Here is an 11903-nt window from a genome sequence, read left to right on the forward strand (position 1 = left end):
TTTAGATCATGTTTCAGAAAAACCTTTCATGTACCGTCTGGATAATTTTAGCCAAACCTGTCTGACAGGTCACCTTCACCAAATGCCATTTAAGTTTGCAGAGACGGAATTGTTTCTAAATCATAAGTGGCTGGTATAGACTGTAGGGAAGTCCAAGCGCCGAATCGACTGTGCAGTACTGAACCAAATGTTCTCACTCAAGTTTTTGTTTTTTTTAATCAATAGACTGTGGGGAAAATACTGCATCTAAGAATAACTAAAGATGTTGTGCGTAATTAAAAGAAACAGTTTAACATTTTGGGAAATACACTTATTTGCTTTCTTGCCGAGAATTAGACGAGACGATTGCAACACTCATGTCTCTGAACACTAAACACCAAGCTACAACCAACAGTCGGTTTGCTTTGCTTAGCATAAAGACTAGAAACAGCTAGCCTGGCTCCGTCCGAAGGTAGAACTATTATTGGCCATTATAATTGGCATGGCAACTAGTGTAGACTTATGTCGAGTGTAGATATATTGGGATTAATCTTCACAACTACAGTAACTCTCAGCAAGAAAGCAAATAAGTGTATTCCCCAAAAAACAAAATTGGTCAGGTAAGAATCAGTAAAAAGTATCAATGTGGATTTTCTGTTGCATTACAAGTGACAGACAATAGACAGCTTACCTAGTGATCCGAACAAAGGATTGTCATTGTTTGAGAGTAGACAAGGAAGCAAGCTGGGAAGTACGTTTGAGAGACTAGAAGCTGTTTGCTATGAAATAGTGTCATGCTTTCCGACATATGAGACTCAGCTGCCTGTTGGAAGAGGGAATGTCGACAGATATGAATATCTGCATATTTTGATTGAAACCAGTCACTTGTATTTGCTTCAGAGAAAAAAAAAAAAGTTTTCTGCTTTATAATAAAGGGTTTGACTTTCGCCCTTAAAAAATAAAGTTAAGTTTGAGTTATGTAGAGTAGACTGTTACGGTGGGTTTTACATATACAAAGTCCCGCCATCTCCTCAGGCTTCCTCTTCCTAATTAAGTTTCCTTTAAATGACTCATAACAAAGCTAATCTGTGGATTCAGACAGTCAAACATGCACTTTTGATGAGCCATTGTGTGGTCTTCATAAAACTCCATCTCTTTAATTGTCAAGCATGTGGATTTCAGATTTAGGATGTGCGATCATTGCTTCATAGGGGTCAAAATATGAAAGAACAAAGACCTGAATTGTTCCAGGTGGCAAAATCACTTGTTACAGTGTCCCGCTGGAACTAATAAGGCAGGTCCATTTTCACCCTCTAAATCCCCTGCATTGGCTGAAATGACTGATTTACAGCTAAAACATTGACCAAAGTCACACAATATATATATATATATATATATATATATATATATATATATATATATATATATACACATGTATGTGTGTGAGTGTGTTATACTTTACTCATACTTTACTCTTGTACAGCTGTGCTGTGTGAAAAGTTTCCCATACTGTTCATACAAAGAACATGGACCTGCTTTTGTGAAAAATCACAGGTAAGAATCAATGTCCAAAATTTGGCTTTGGCTCATTCGGGCAGCAACACGGTTTGAGGCTTGAAGATTAGCACTTGTATTCAAATTTGAAGCGTGCAGACGGTATAGACGCTGATGTCACATAAAGTACATCTTTGGCTTATGCAGTCACCGTTTTTCACAGTTTGTGATTGACACGCTAACTGTTTATTTCATCAGTAGACGGGGGAAGTGGGATTCAGTGGAGTATTTGTTTCACATTTCCATCCATATCGCTTCACAAGGTAAATTAACTTTTAAAGTCTGGTGCAAATATCATAGTTATTTTATCTCAAGGTCAGGAAAGAAATGTAACACTTGGTGGAACACAGGTGGAGTAGCATGTTACATCTTTGGGTTAAGCATTATCTGAATATACTACCTGTACTTGCAATGCAAAACTTCATCTATAGCTACGAGAGTGTGTGGCCATTTACTTAATTTTGAGAGAAAAAAGCTACTTCAAAATCTTTAATAATCTTTTTGTCTTGTTATTTATTGACAGAGTTCAAAGTATCGCATGTTACAACTGCCCACTTTCTATCCCCCTTTTATCAGAAAAGTGTGTAACAGACAGACATGTTCCCTTGAAGGAAACCCTTCCGTTTTGATGTCACAAAGAATAATTACAATAGAATCGCATGATGTAGTGCATGAAGCCATGCTGAGAAAGTAGAAGACCAGACCCGGGACACACTTTTGAAAATCAAACCAAGTTTGTGAAAAGTTATGGATGAATGATTGTGAGCGAGAGAGCATTTCTATCCAAGGCGAAAGCATCAGATGTTATGTGAAAACCATTCTGTGTCATTTGCTCACATGGAACACATATTACTTACATATGTAGGATGAAAAAGTACATCAAGGTCTGCCCTGAGGGACCCCCAAACAACCTCTAACCTGCCATCAGGGAATAAGTTAATCTAACGGCAGATTTTCTAAAGTACATGCAAGGGAATTTTCCGTGTAGGCATTTCTTCTTATAGAAAACCAAGTTCACTGTGATTTTACATGGATGAAGATACAGTAATATCATGACATGTGCATGAATAGGATTAATGTGTATGGTTGTGAAAACATGCGTAGCTAAAAGCATTACTCAAAAATAAGAATCATGACAGACTGTAGCAGTGGTGGAAGAAGTATTTAGATCCCTTACTTAAGTAAAAGTACTATTACCACACTGTGTAAATGCTCTGTAAAAAGTAAAAGTCCTGCATGGAAAATGTACTTAAAAGTAAAAGTACTCAATGTAGAAAAATCCAGTGGAAACGATCAACAGTTCCGTCTATCAACTGAGCGTTTAATTGTCTTATCATTGCAGTTGTCCTTGTAGGACTATATATTGTTGAGTAGTTTAACTTATAATAAAACATCATATTTAATAATTTACATGTGTTTTGTGTGCAAAAGTCCTAATTTGTAAAATAACCAGTAACTAAAGCTGCCAGATTATTGTAGTACAGCAAGTACAATATTTCTCTCTGAAATGTAGTGGAACAGAAGGAGAAAGTTGCATGAAAAAAAAAGACTCAAGTAAAGTACACATACCTCAAATTTGTACTTAATTACAATACTTGAATAAATTTAGCTACAGTCCACCATTGGACTGTACTTTATATTATCATCTTGTTTATTGATATAAACTAACGTATTGAGGGATTCTGTGCTTGTGGATTTGTGAGCAAATAGGTGCAGGCAAAATGTTTTAATAAGTAATAAGTATTTTGTTTCAAATTGGCTCCAGCTCGAACGCTCCGCCTGCTTTCTCCGAGGATATTGACTTTCCCGCAAGTTAAAGTATTTAAATGTAGAGGGAGACAGATGCTGCGTGTGGACTGGAGGCGACCACAAGAAACACACGTGTGGGAGGAAGGTTGACGTTGGAGTTCTACTATCGTTGCATCTTATAGAGGAACAGCTGTAGCATCACTGCTTAAACTGCACATCAGCAGACCAATATAACCGGAATTCATTCAACTCTGTTTTTTTTTTTAAAGAAAATTCACAGCGCGCAACTGACCACTGATCCGTGCGTAAATAATCGCCACTGCTCTGTGACAGAATGTCAGAGAGGAATTATGTCGACTTGAAACCTCAATCAAGAGCTTCATTGCATGGCCGAGTAATTGACACGGAGAGGATTTGATGGAGGTGGTTTGGTGACAGGGACTTCTTTTTTTCTTCCGGACTTTCAGTTTGGATTGGCACCGCAGCGCCTTAATTAAACCTTCTGGACTTCTTAATATTTCAGTGGAGAGGACAGAGGAGAGTGGATCCTGTATCTGCATGGGACTCTGACAGTTTGGGATCTCTTGATTGTCACGGCTCTCACCTTCTATGTTTCACGAGAGGGGGGATTAAACTGAGCTGAAATCCCAATCAGGAAGAACTTTATTTCCGAGAGCTTCCAGCAGCGAATCAGTGGAGTATTCATGAAGCAATATTTGAACTATTACAAGATGAGGCTGAGAACATCGAGGTTAGGTTATCTGTAAGTCAAGAGGTGTCAAGATAATGTAGTTGCTTATGTAATTCGTTGAATTCAAACAACATGTTTAATTTCTTCTCTGTTTTTCCTTTAGGTTACTTCAGTTCACGGCGCTTTGCTTTTACGCACAGGTAATTCCCATTTTCACTTCAATAATAATAATAATAATAAACGTTGCGTTAAGTTCTATAATTAAGTAGGTACAACTTAACAGGTATGCAGGCGCCGTGCTGAGCGGCTTAAAGTTCAGCGTCTCTACGTCTGCAATAGGCTGCAATAACAATGAAAACATTTTATTATGAGTGCTATGGCAATTGGCTACAATTCAAACATCTTGAAAAGAGGTAAGCTCCAGCCTCAAAAGTAACTGTTAAAACACATGTCGATGGAGATGGCTGAAATGAGAAAAGAAGAAGTCAAGAAGGGGTGAAAGATCATCGGTGGTGAAAACAATATCAGAGGGAAATGTCACCCCCGAGGGTTCATGAAAGCATCTCCAAAAATACAGGCTACATGGACACATACATGAAAGAAGAAAAGGCAGGATGTGTTTAGATGTGATGAAAGACATGATGAACTGTGGGCCTGGGCCTCGGCTGTTTGACTGGCAAGCTTTAGTCTCCTCACAGTTTACTTTTTTTTTTTTTTTTTTTTAAAAGGCTTTCCTGAGTTGCAAAAGTAAAAAACCGGCTACGTATTTCATATTTCGCGACATGTGTTTTATATCGCCCGACAGAACACTGTGCAGTCCCCTCCTAACTTCAAGCACCATGTCACGGAGCAGAGCCGGCTGTCGGACCGGATGAGCCGCAGGTTGACACGAACCTACCAGCTGTACAGCCGCACCAGCGGGAAACACGTCCAGGTCCTGGCCAACAAGCGGGTCAACGCCAACGGAGACGACGGAGCGGTTCACGGTAAGACAACAGAAACAAAGGGTCGCATATTAGAGATGATTTAAAGAGCTTAAAATTAAAAAAATTCGGTGTCTATTTGACTACTTTATCTTAAGCGGCAGGACGTGGAAAGTTTAATTTATGAAAAAAAATTCATAATATCGCGAGAATACGCCAGGGAATTAGCTTTTGAACGTTATAGTGGGTTACACACGCTAAGGCATACGTGTGGTGTCTTATAATTAGATATTTAAAGTTATGTTATAAAAAGCTGAACAAATGTCAAAATATGTTAATGCATTCAGGGAGGGCACTTTTATTTGTCTCTGAAATGATGGAGAAACTTCACTTGAAGCCCGGTGTATTAAAACCAGATCAACCTCAAGAAACCCCTAAAATAGGGGACATGTTCACGTTACAAACACGGGAACTGTTTAAATTCAATAGCGCGCAGGGCGGGGTCGAAAAGCGGTCTACATATTATTTCTTTTTTTGGCAGCCTGTAGGAAAAATGTTTGAGCCAGGAGAAACCATTGTAAACATCATTAGTGGCATCAGTGTTGCCATCTTTTATAGCCTTATGAAGCTGATTTATTTCTTTAGAGTGATGGTAGTCTAAGAAAGTCTTTGACACCTGTTATGATGGACTTCATGGAGAGACTATTTGCTTCTACCAGGGGAAAAAAACGGTCTTAAACTTAAAGGGGGCAAAGCTCCTGTCACCAAATGATTTTGGTGTGTCTCGCCATCTTTCCACCACAGCCACCACCATCCATCCCCTTCTCAATGCCTGCTGCATGCTTTTTGGAGGCTCATTTTATGAGGAATTTTCATTGCTTTACAACTCAATGTATGACTCAATTTATAAGGAGCGGTGAAGTCAGCATCTTCACTTTAGACCTTTTCCTCTCCTGTGTGCTCTTTTGTCTTTTAAATTTCTCGGCCTACACACGCACACGCGTGCACACACACACACACACACACACACACACACACACACACACACACACACACACACACACACACACACACACACACACACACACACACACACACACACACACAGAGGGACATTCAGTCATGAACACATTTGCTACACATCCTAAGTGGGTGTCACTCTTGTAACAGGCCCAAATCTGACCGCTGCTCTGTGCTTGTGGCTGTGTCCCTGACCACAGTATTCTCACTCTCCTTCATCCCCGGTCTGAGCTGCATCACAGCCTTTACAGACATTCAACAACAATCACACCATGCAAAATCACTATCATTTGGTGCTATTTTGGAAGGCTCGCAGGCTTTGTTAAAGGCAGCTACTGGACCATAAAAGGCTTAAGAAGGAATTTATATGTCGTCATCTCTACGATTCTGGTTTGCTGCTCATGATCGTTTCAAAACCATATAGTGACATTTAATAATGACATGGTGTAACTCCAGTTTATTACACGATCTCCACCATACATGAAGAATTACTTTGTCTCCCACACTGCAACATCATAATCTGCATGCCTGCATCGTGTCAGAACTTTGTCTTCTCATTATGTGTGATCTGTTTTGTCTGTGCAGCTAAACTGGAGGTGGAGACGGACTCTTTTGGAAGTCGTATTCGCATTAAAGGGGTGAAGACAGGATACTATATATGTATGAACAAGAGGGGGAAGCTGATTGGCAAGGTAATCTGGTATTCATAGTTTTGTGGCTGAATGACTACAGCAACATCTTAAAGTTTGTTTGTTTCTTGGAAATGTTATTCCATATTTGCAGCTTATGGCGACACATTGTTGAGACACATTCGAAGTCAGAAGACATTTGATTTTGAGTTTGTCTGAGCAAGCCCTCTCAAGGTTTCAAAGGGTATTTGATCTTGAAATAAAGACAATGTTTCCGCTTCCTGGAAATTGGCCAACATACCTCAACCCCCCTCTCCCCTCTTTTTCTTTCCCAGCGGAAAGGTCGAGGCAAAGACTGCATCTTCACAGAGATTGTTCTGGAAAACAACTACACAGCGCTGCAAAATGCCAAGTACGAGGGCTGGTACATGGCTTTCACACGCAAGGGCCGTCCGAGGAAGGCCTCGAAGACCAAGCAGCACCAGAGAGAGGCCCACTTCATGAAGCGTCTACCCAGGGGGCACTTGCTGGGCGAAAAGAGACCGTTTGATGTCCTTCCTCTCCGTGTCCCCGCGCACCCTTTAAGCAAGCGGACTAAACATTCCCATCACCAGCGCTCAGGGCGCCGCTGAGGACTGAAACCACTGAGGGAGAACTGTGGACAAACCAGCACAGAGAAACCACTACAAGGGAAAACAAGTGCTCTCAGAGAAATTAACTTTTACAGTCAAGTGCCCATACACTTTTTGCCTCATTTTGTGAACTTTGTGTAATTCTTTGTAACCATTGACTATCTAATCAGCTAGTTATTTCCAATTCAGACAGACTTTAGGACAGATTTTTACTTATTAAATTGTGTGTGTGTGTGTGTCTGCGTGAGTGTGTGGTTCAAGTACAGAAGAGCTCAACAATATTGTCATGAATGAAAACCTCTGCTTAGAAGAAGCTCAGCAACAAAGAATGCTTAAAAGGGAAATAAGTACAATGAAGCAAGACACGGCAGCTATCTGTGGATTTTCTTGTGGTTACAGCATCTGAGTCTCAGTTGACATGCTATCCTGCCTTTAGGAGGCCATTCTGAACATTTTTTAACCTGTTTTTTTTTTTCTACATACGTATATGAATATATTTTTACTGTAAAAATGTAAATGACGTCAAATGATGGAAATATTTATTGTAGAGTGTATATTAAAACCACTAAAGAATCAGTTCACAAGCTGCTTGGCTCTTCTCTTGTGTGGTTGTTTTGGGATGGAAAGCTAGCATACTTTGTTGGTTGCCCCCAAAAACTGTTTTTTTTTTCTTCTTCTTCAAGCTGGAGACCCAGATAACTGAAGGGCAATATCTGTGACAGGCTAGTGAATTCAATGTGCTCAGCAAGTGAGACTTGGGCCTGAATGGCCCGAGCTATGCATTAAAAGCGATGAGGTCAGCCCACCATTTTGGCCCAAACAAAGGTTACCACCATGTAGTTGCATTTCTCACGATCGCACACCGTAACCCTCTGATCAAATGGGCCCTTTGTGAAACCTCATATAAAAGGGCATGTTATACAATAGTGGGTTCGAATAATAACACGAGGAGGGGTCAGTTATCAAAAAGAAGCCAGTCACACAGGGAGGGGTAAGGGGTTGGAGGGGGTTTGCAGAGAGGGAGTTGAAGGGTTGCAGAAAAAGCATCGGGGCCTGTGTGGCAAAATGTGGCATCGGCTGAAAGAGGGGGAATGGCTGGGAAGAGGCATTCGAGAATGAAAGGGAGGCAGAAAAGAAACCCTCTTCCCAGAAGCAGTTGAGCATGACCATCAGAGGCCAAACGACAGGGGAGGAAGAAGACCCTGAACAGAGGGACTCGGCTGCTCTCACAGTGCATGAGCTGGATGTCCAATTTGTTAGTTGGTGTTTGTTGCTGCGGGAGTTTGTTTTGACAGCAGCCGGAGCTCTGAAGATTGTAAAGCTCTTAACTAAATGACAAAAAATTAAGACCTCAGAATGAATGCTTGGAATTTAGGAAATCTGGTCAGCAGCATAATATACCTCTTACCAGATATGTTTAAGTTGTATTAGCACAGCACCGCTTTAGAACCGCACAGGCTAACTCTACCCAATCAAGTATGTAGGAATGCGTTTTTGTCACAAAAAGTCCCTCACAACAACAGGACAGGCTGGGTTCAAAATGTGTTCTTGTATTCCTGTTCTTTCCATCAGGAAGAAGACAAAGTACAATAGTGAGAGAGCTGTGGTTTTGTCTCTGCTTTTGCACTTGCTCTCTGGGTTTGGACAAGTGGTAAAAAATGCAAAGAATCACGAGGTTGAAACACGCTATATTTAAATGCCATTGTCTCTTTTAAACAGCACTGCTATTTGTTTTATCCACTGTCTAAGTATTTCTGACAGGAAAGTTTCTTGGGGAAAAACTAGAGAAATATCTAATTTCACAGCATGGATCTTTACAATTGTTTTTCTTCTTTACATGTCATATGCACACAGATTAAAAAAAATCCCAAAGCACAGAAATACCGTTTTTACATTTGTCCTTGTTAGACAATAATATCCGATGAGTTTGGAACAAAGCCTGGCAGCTGCACCCATTTCTAACTTGTGTGCATGTGGTTTGTGCTGGGGACCACAGAGTCATAGTGACCCTCTTTTGTAAAGGGGAAGAGTAACACTAGCTTGCTCGTTGACCAGCGTTTCGGTAATGGCTTTCAGGGTGGCCCACTACATGCAAGGAACATGAGGGTATTCAGTTAACACAAATGGGATGTGCTCGTAACAGTGACCCTGGAACAGACAGGGAAAAGGCATTGTGTGTTTTGAGTGTTTTACAAGAACATCAATGAAAGCAGGGTGGTAGGTTATGTGACCCCCATCAAAATTGCTGCCTAGTAGGTTTGGTAACAAGAAGTAAAAAGACTTTTTTTTTTTTTTTTTTATGCAAAATTTATGTTTCTGTAAATGAAATAATTATGGAAAACACTCATGGTTCAGCTACTAAATTAATACATTGGGTTGTAAGATGTCAAAAAATGTAATCTACTTTACTGAATGTCGGTATCAAATATAAATGGTTGGACACATTTCAACACTAACAACTCTGATAAACTTACCCCAAATAGTAAACGCAATTATAAGCTTTACACCATTGACAAGGCACTGTGCAGAGGTCTTCTAAATAAAGGGATCCATGAAAGACAAAAAAATGAGGGCTCACATGTGACTGGAAAACGATGCAGTGAGGTTCTGCTTTAAATGCAACACAGAAGTATCCTCTTCCTTCACAGCCCAAATTCACTGAGTTTTGCAGTCAACATCCCCTTCGCTGGACGCCTTCAGTTTCTTCAGTTCCTTCAGTAGCTCCTGTTCAAGGGTTAAGGTCTCCTTGGGTTTCTTGTACTGGACAGGAGAGAGAAAAAAATAATTACTCTAACATTCTCCCTCATCTTCCTCCTGCAAACCATTCACTGTTATCGTGTGGAAAGAGCATGCAAAATTGAAAGCAAATATTACACAAAGAGGAACTGATGGAGGAAAAACTTATTTTTGTAATCTCAAACATTGAGGAGTAAGTGAAAAGTGTACAGAGGAAAAGGTATACTACAAAATCTAAGCAAAAAAGCCACCTGTATATAATCCTCATGATTTGCATAAAATGCTTTAATAAATAACCCCCCCACAAAAAAAAGTCAGATACTTGCAATTATTCAGAATGCTGAGATTATGCTGTTTTGGTCCCCGCACTCAACATTTTACGTTAGAACACATGTCTTGAATCAACCTTTGATGCTCATATCTTTATTTATTCATTTATTTATTTAAAGCATTGGGTATAATATAAAGTGGTAAAGACTTATTTATTTTTAAATGTTGAGTAGGACTTACGCTGACAATTAAAGTGTTGTTGGCGTGAGTGAAGCTGAGGGCGGAGTTGTCCAATGGCAGCTTACTGCGATCTAAATCAGTAACACTGAACTTCTTATAATACCTGGGAAGACATGGGTACCACAGTACTGTAGAGCCAAATGTATTGTAAACAGTGCCATCTGTAGGACGGACACAAGGATTACATGCAGCAAGTGTACGGCACAGAAATGAAAAGATGGCCAGGGAAAACCAGTGTTCTCATGCATATTTACTTTTTGTTTGAGGTTTTTATGATGATGCATCTGTCAGATGGCTCTACAGAAACACTGAAGACATCTTTGGGGTAGGGAAGGTTGCGGATTCTCCACTGAAAGCTGGTTTTTGTGTCTTTACGCATGAACACAGGCTGCGGAAACAAACATTCAGATCCATTTTACAGACATGCCATTTATTCATACTTTCTCTGAAAGGAATCAAATTGAGCTTAAACAAACAAAAATGCCTATTAGAAAATGAAGTGTTTCAACTTAAATTATAAAGTCATAGAGACCATAAATGAAAACCCACATTGGAGCAGTTCTCCTTGATCACCTCCGAATCCGAAGAATTGACTGGGCTTGCAAGCGGCTCCCCTACCTCCACCTCCCATTCGCCATGAGCTCCAAGTGTGCTTTTATGACGCCACTTTCGTACTGAAAAGTACCAAACGTTCTCATAAGATACATAAACGTATGCCGTTGGAATTCCAAACAACAGCAGCTACACACTACTGTGTAGAACTGGAGACCTGTTGCTTACCAATGAGCTCATCGGTTTTCAAGTCATACTCTTCTGACATTTCTTTTCCATCTGTAAAGAGGTAGTGGATCTTCCTTTTCCCTGGAGGTGGGATTTGAAAATAGTTGTCATGCAAACTTGAAAAAAACAGCATAACTCAAAAAGCAGGCAAGGTAGGCAGGACTCGTTCATTAGAGATCTCACAATTAGCTTGCAGTAGCTGCTTAAATGAGATGATTAGCTAACTTGCTAGCTAGTCTGTAAAGACACCCAGAGAGCCGCGAGTCACATTGTACCTTTCTTTTTTTAGTATTAGTGCAATACTGGCGACGGACTGTTGATACATTATTAAAACGTCTTTAATGTGTTTTGACGTCTATTACAGTTAAAACAAATGTGCTAACGTTACAGGGCCTGTTGTGCCACCTGCTTGTTGCCTAGTGACATTATGCTAGCTGGAAAGCTAGCTAACAGTCTGAGTTAACTTAATAAAAATGACGTCAGGGAAAAAGGCTAACTAGTAATTTTATAGCAAATCTTTCTATTTTAAATAACTTGCTTTTGTTCTTTGTAAGGTACTTACCATCATGTATTAACGCTGTTTTCTTTGAAGATTTTAGGATATCAATCCAGTTTTGCACAGCCATGTTTCTAAAGCTAGAGGGTCACTTCCGGAATCAAGCCGTAACCACAGCAACTGAGGTCAATACACAGACGAAAC

The 11903-nt window shown here is 40.1% G+C and overlaps 2 protein-coding genes across 2 annotated transcripts; one reads left to right on the forward strand and one right to left on the reverse strand.

Moving 5' to 3' along the window:
* The first annotated feature begins 3549 nt into the window (after positions 1-3549).
* Positions 3550-7753, forward strand: fgf8b (fibroblast growth factor 8 b). Its single transcript, XM_034861792.1, has 5 exons — positions 3550-4045; positions 4137-4173; positions 4779-4959; positions 6502-6608; positions 6881-7753. The coding sequence occupies exons 1-5, from the start codon at positions 3987-3989 to the stop codon at positions 7175-7177; spliced, it is 681 nt and encodes a 226-aa protein (XP_034717683.1). The 5' UTR covers positions 3550-3986; the 3' UTR covers positions 7178-7753.
* A 1094-nt stretch (positions 7754-8847) lies between these two features.
* Positions 8848-11897, reverse strand: dpcd (deleted in primary ciliary dyskinesia homolog (mouse)). The gene is made up of 6 exons (XM_034861821.1): positions 11766-11897; positions 11204-11284; positions 10973-11097; positions 10678-10811; positions 10424-10526; positions 8848-9937 (listed from the first exon to the last, which is right to left on the reverse strand). The coding sequence occupies exons 1-6, from the start codon at positions 11827-11829 to the stop codon at positions 9833-9835; spliced, it is 612 nt and encodes a 203-aa protein (XP_034717712.1). The 5' UTR covers positions 11830-11897; the 3' UTR covers positions 8848-9832.
* Positions 11898-11903: the final 6 nt, after the last annotated feature.

Source organism: Etheostoma cragini, chromosome 2, assembly GCF_013103735.1.
Source record: "Etheostoma cragini isolate CJK2018 chromosome 2, CSU_Ecrag_1.0, whole genome shotgun sequence".
Lineage (NCBI taxonomy): Eukaryota > Metazoa > Chordata > Actinopteri > Perciformes > Percidae > Etheostoma > Etheostoma cragini.

Coding starts and splice junctions, on each gene's coding strand:
- fgf8b (XM_034861792.1), top strand. CDS start 3,987: ATGAAGCAATATTTGAACTATTACAAGATGAGGCTGAGAACATCGAGG. Junction 4,174..4,778: donor CGCTTTGCTTTTACGCACAG/GTAATTCCCATT, acceptor ATCGCCCGACAG/AACACTGTGCAGTCCCCTCC. Junction 6,609..6,880: donor GGGGGAAGCTGATTGGCAAG/GTAATCTGGTAT, acceptor TTTCTTTCCCAG/CGGAAAGGTCGAGGCAAAGA.
- dpcd (XM_034861821.1), bottom strand. CDS start 11,829: ATGGCTGTGCAAAACTGGATTGATATCCTAAAATCTTCAAAGAAAACA. Junction 11,285..11,765: donor AACAGCGTTAATACATGATG/GTAAGTACCTTA, acceptor TCCCACCTCCAG/GGAAAAGGAAGATCCACTAC. Junction 10,812..10,972: donor TCAAGGAGAACTGCTCCAAT/GTGGGTTTTCAT, acceptor TTGTTTCCGCAG/CCTGTGTTCATGCGTAAAGA.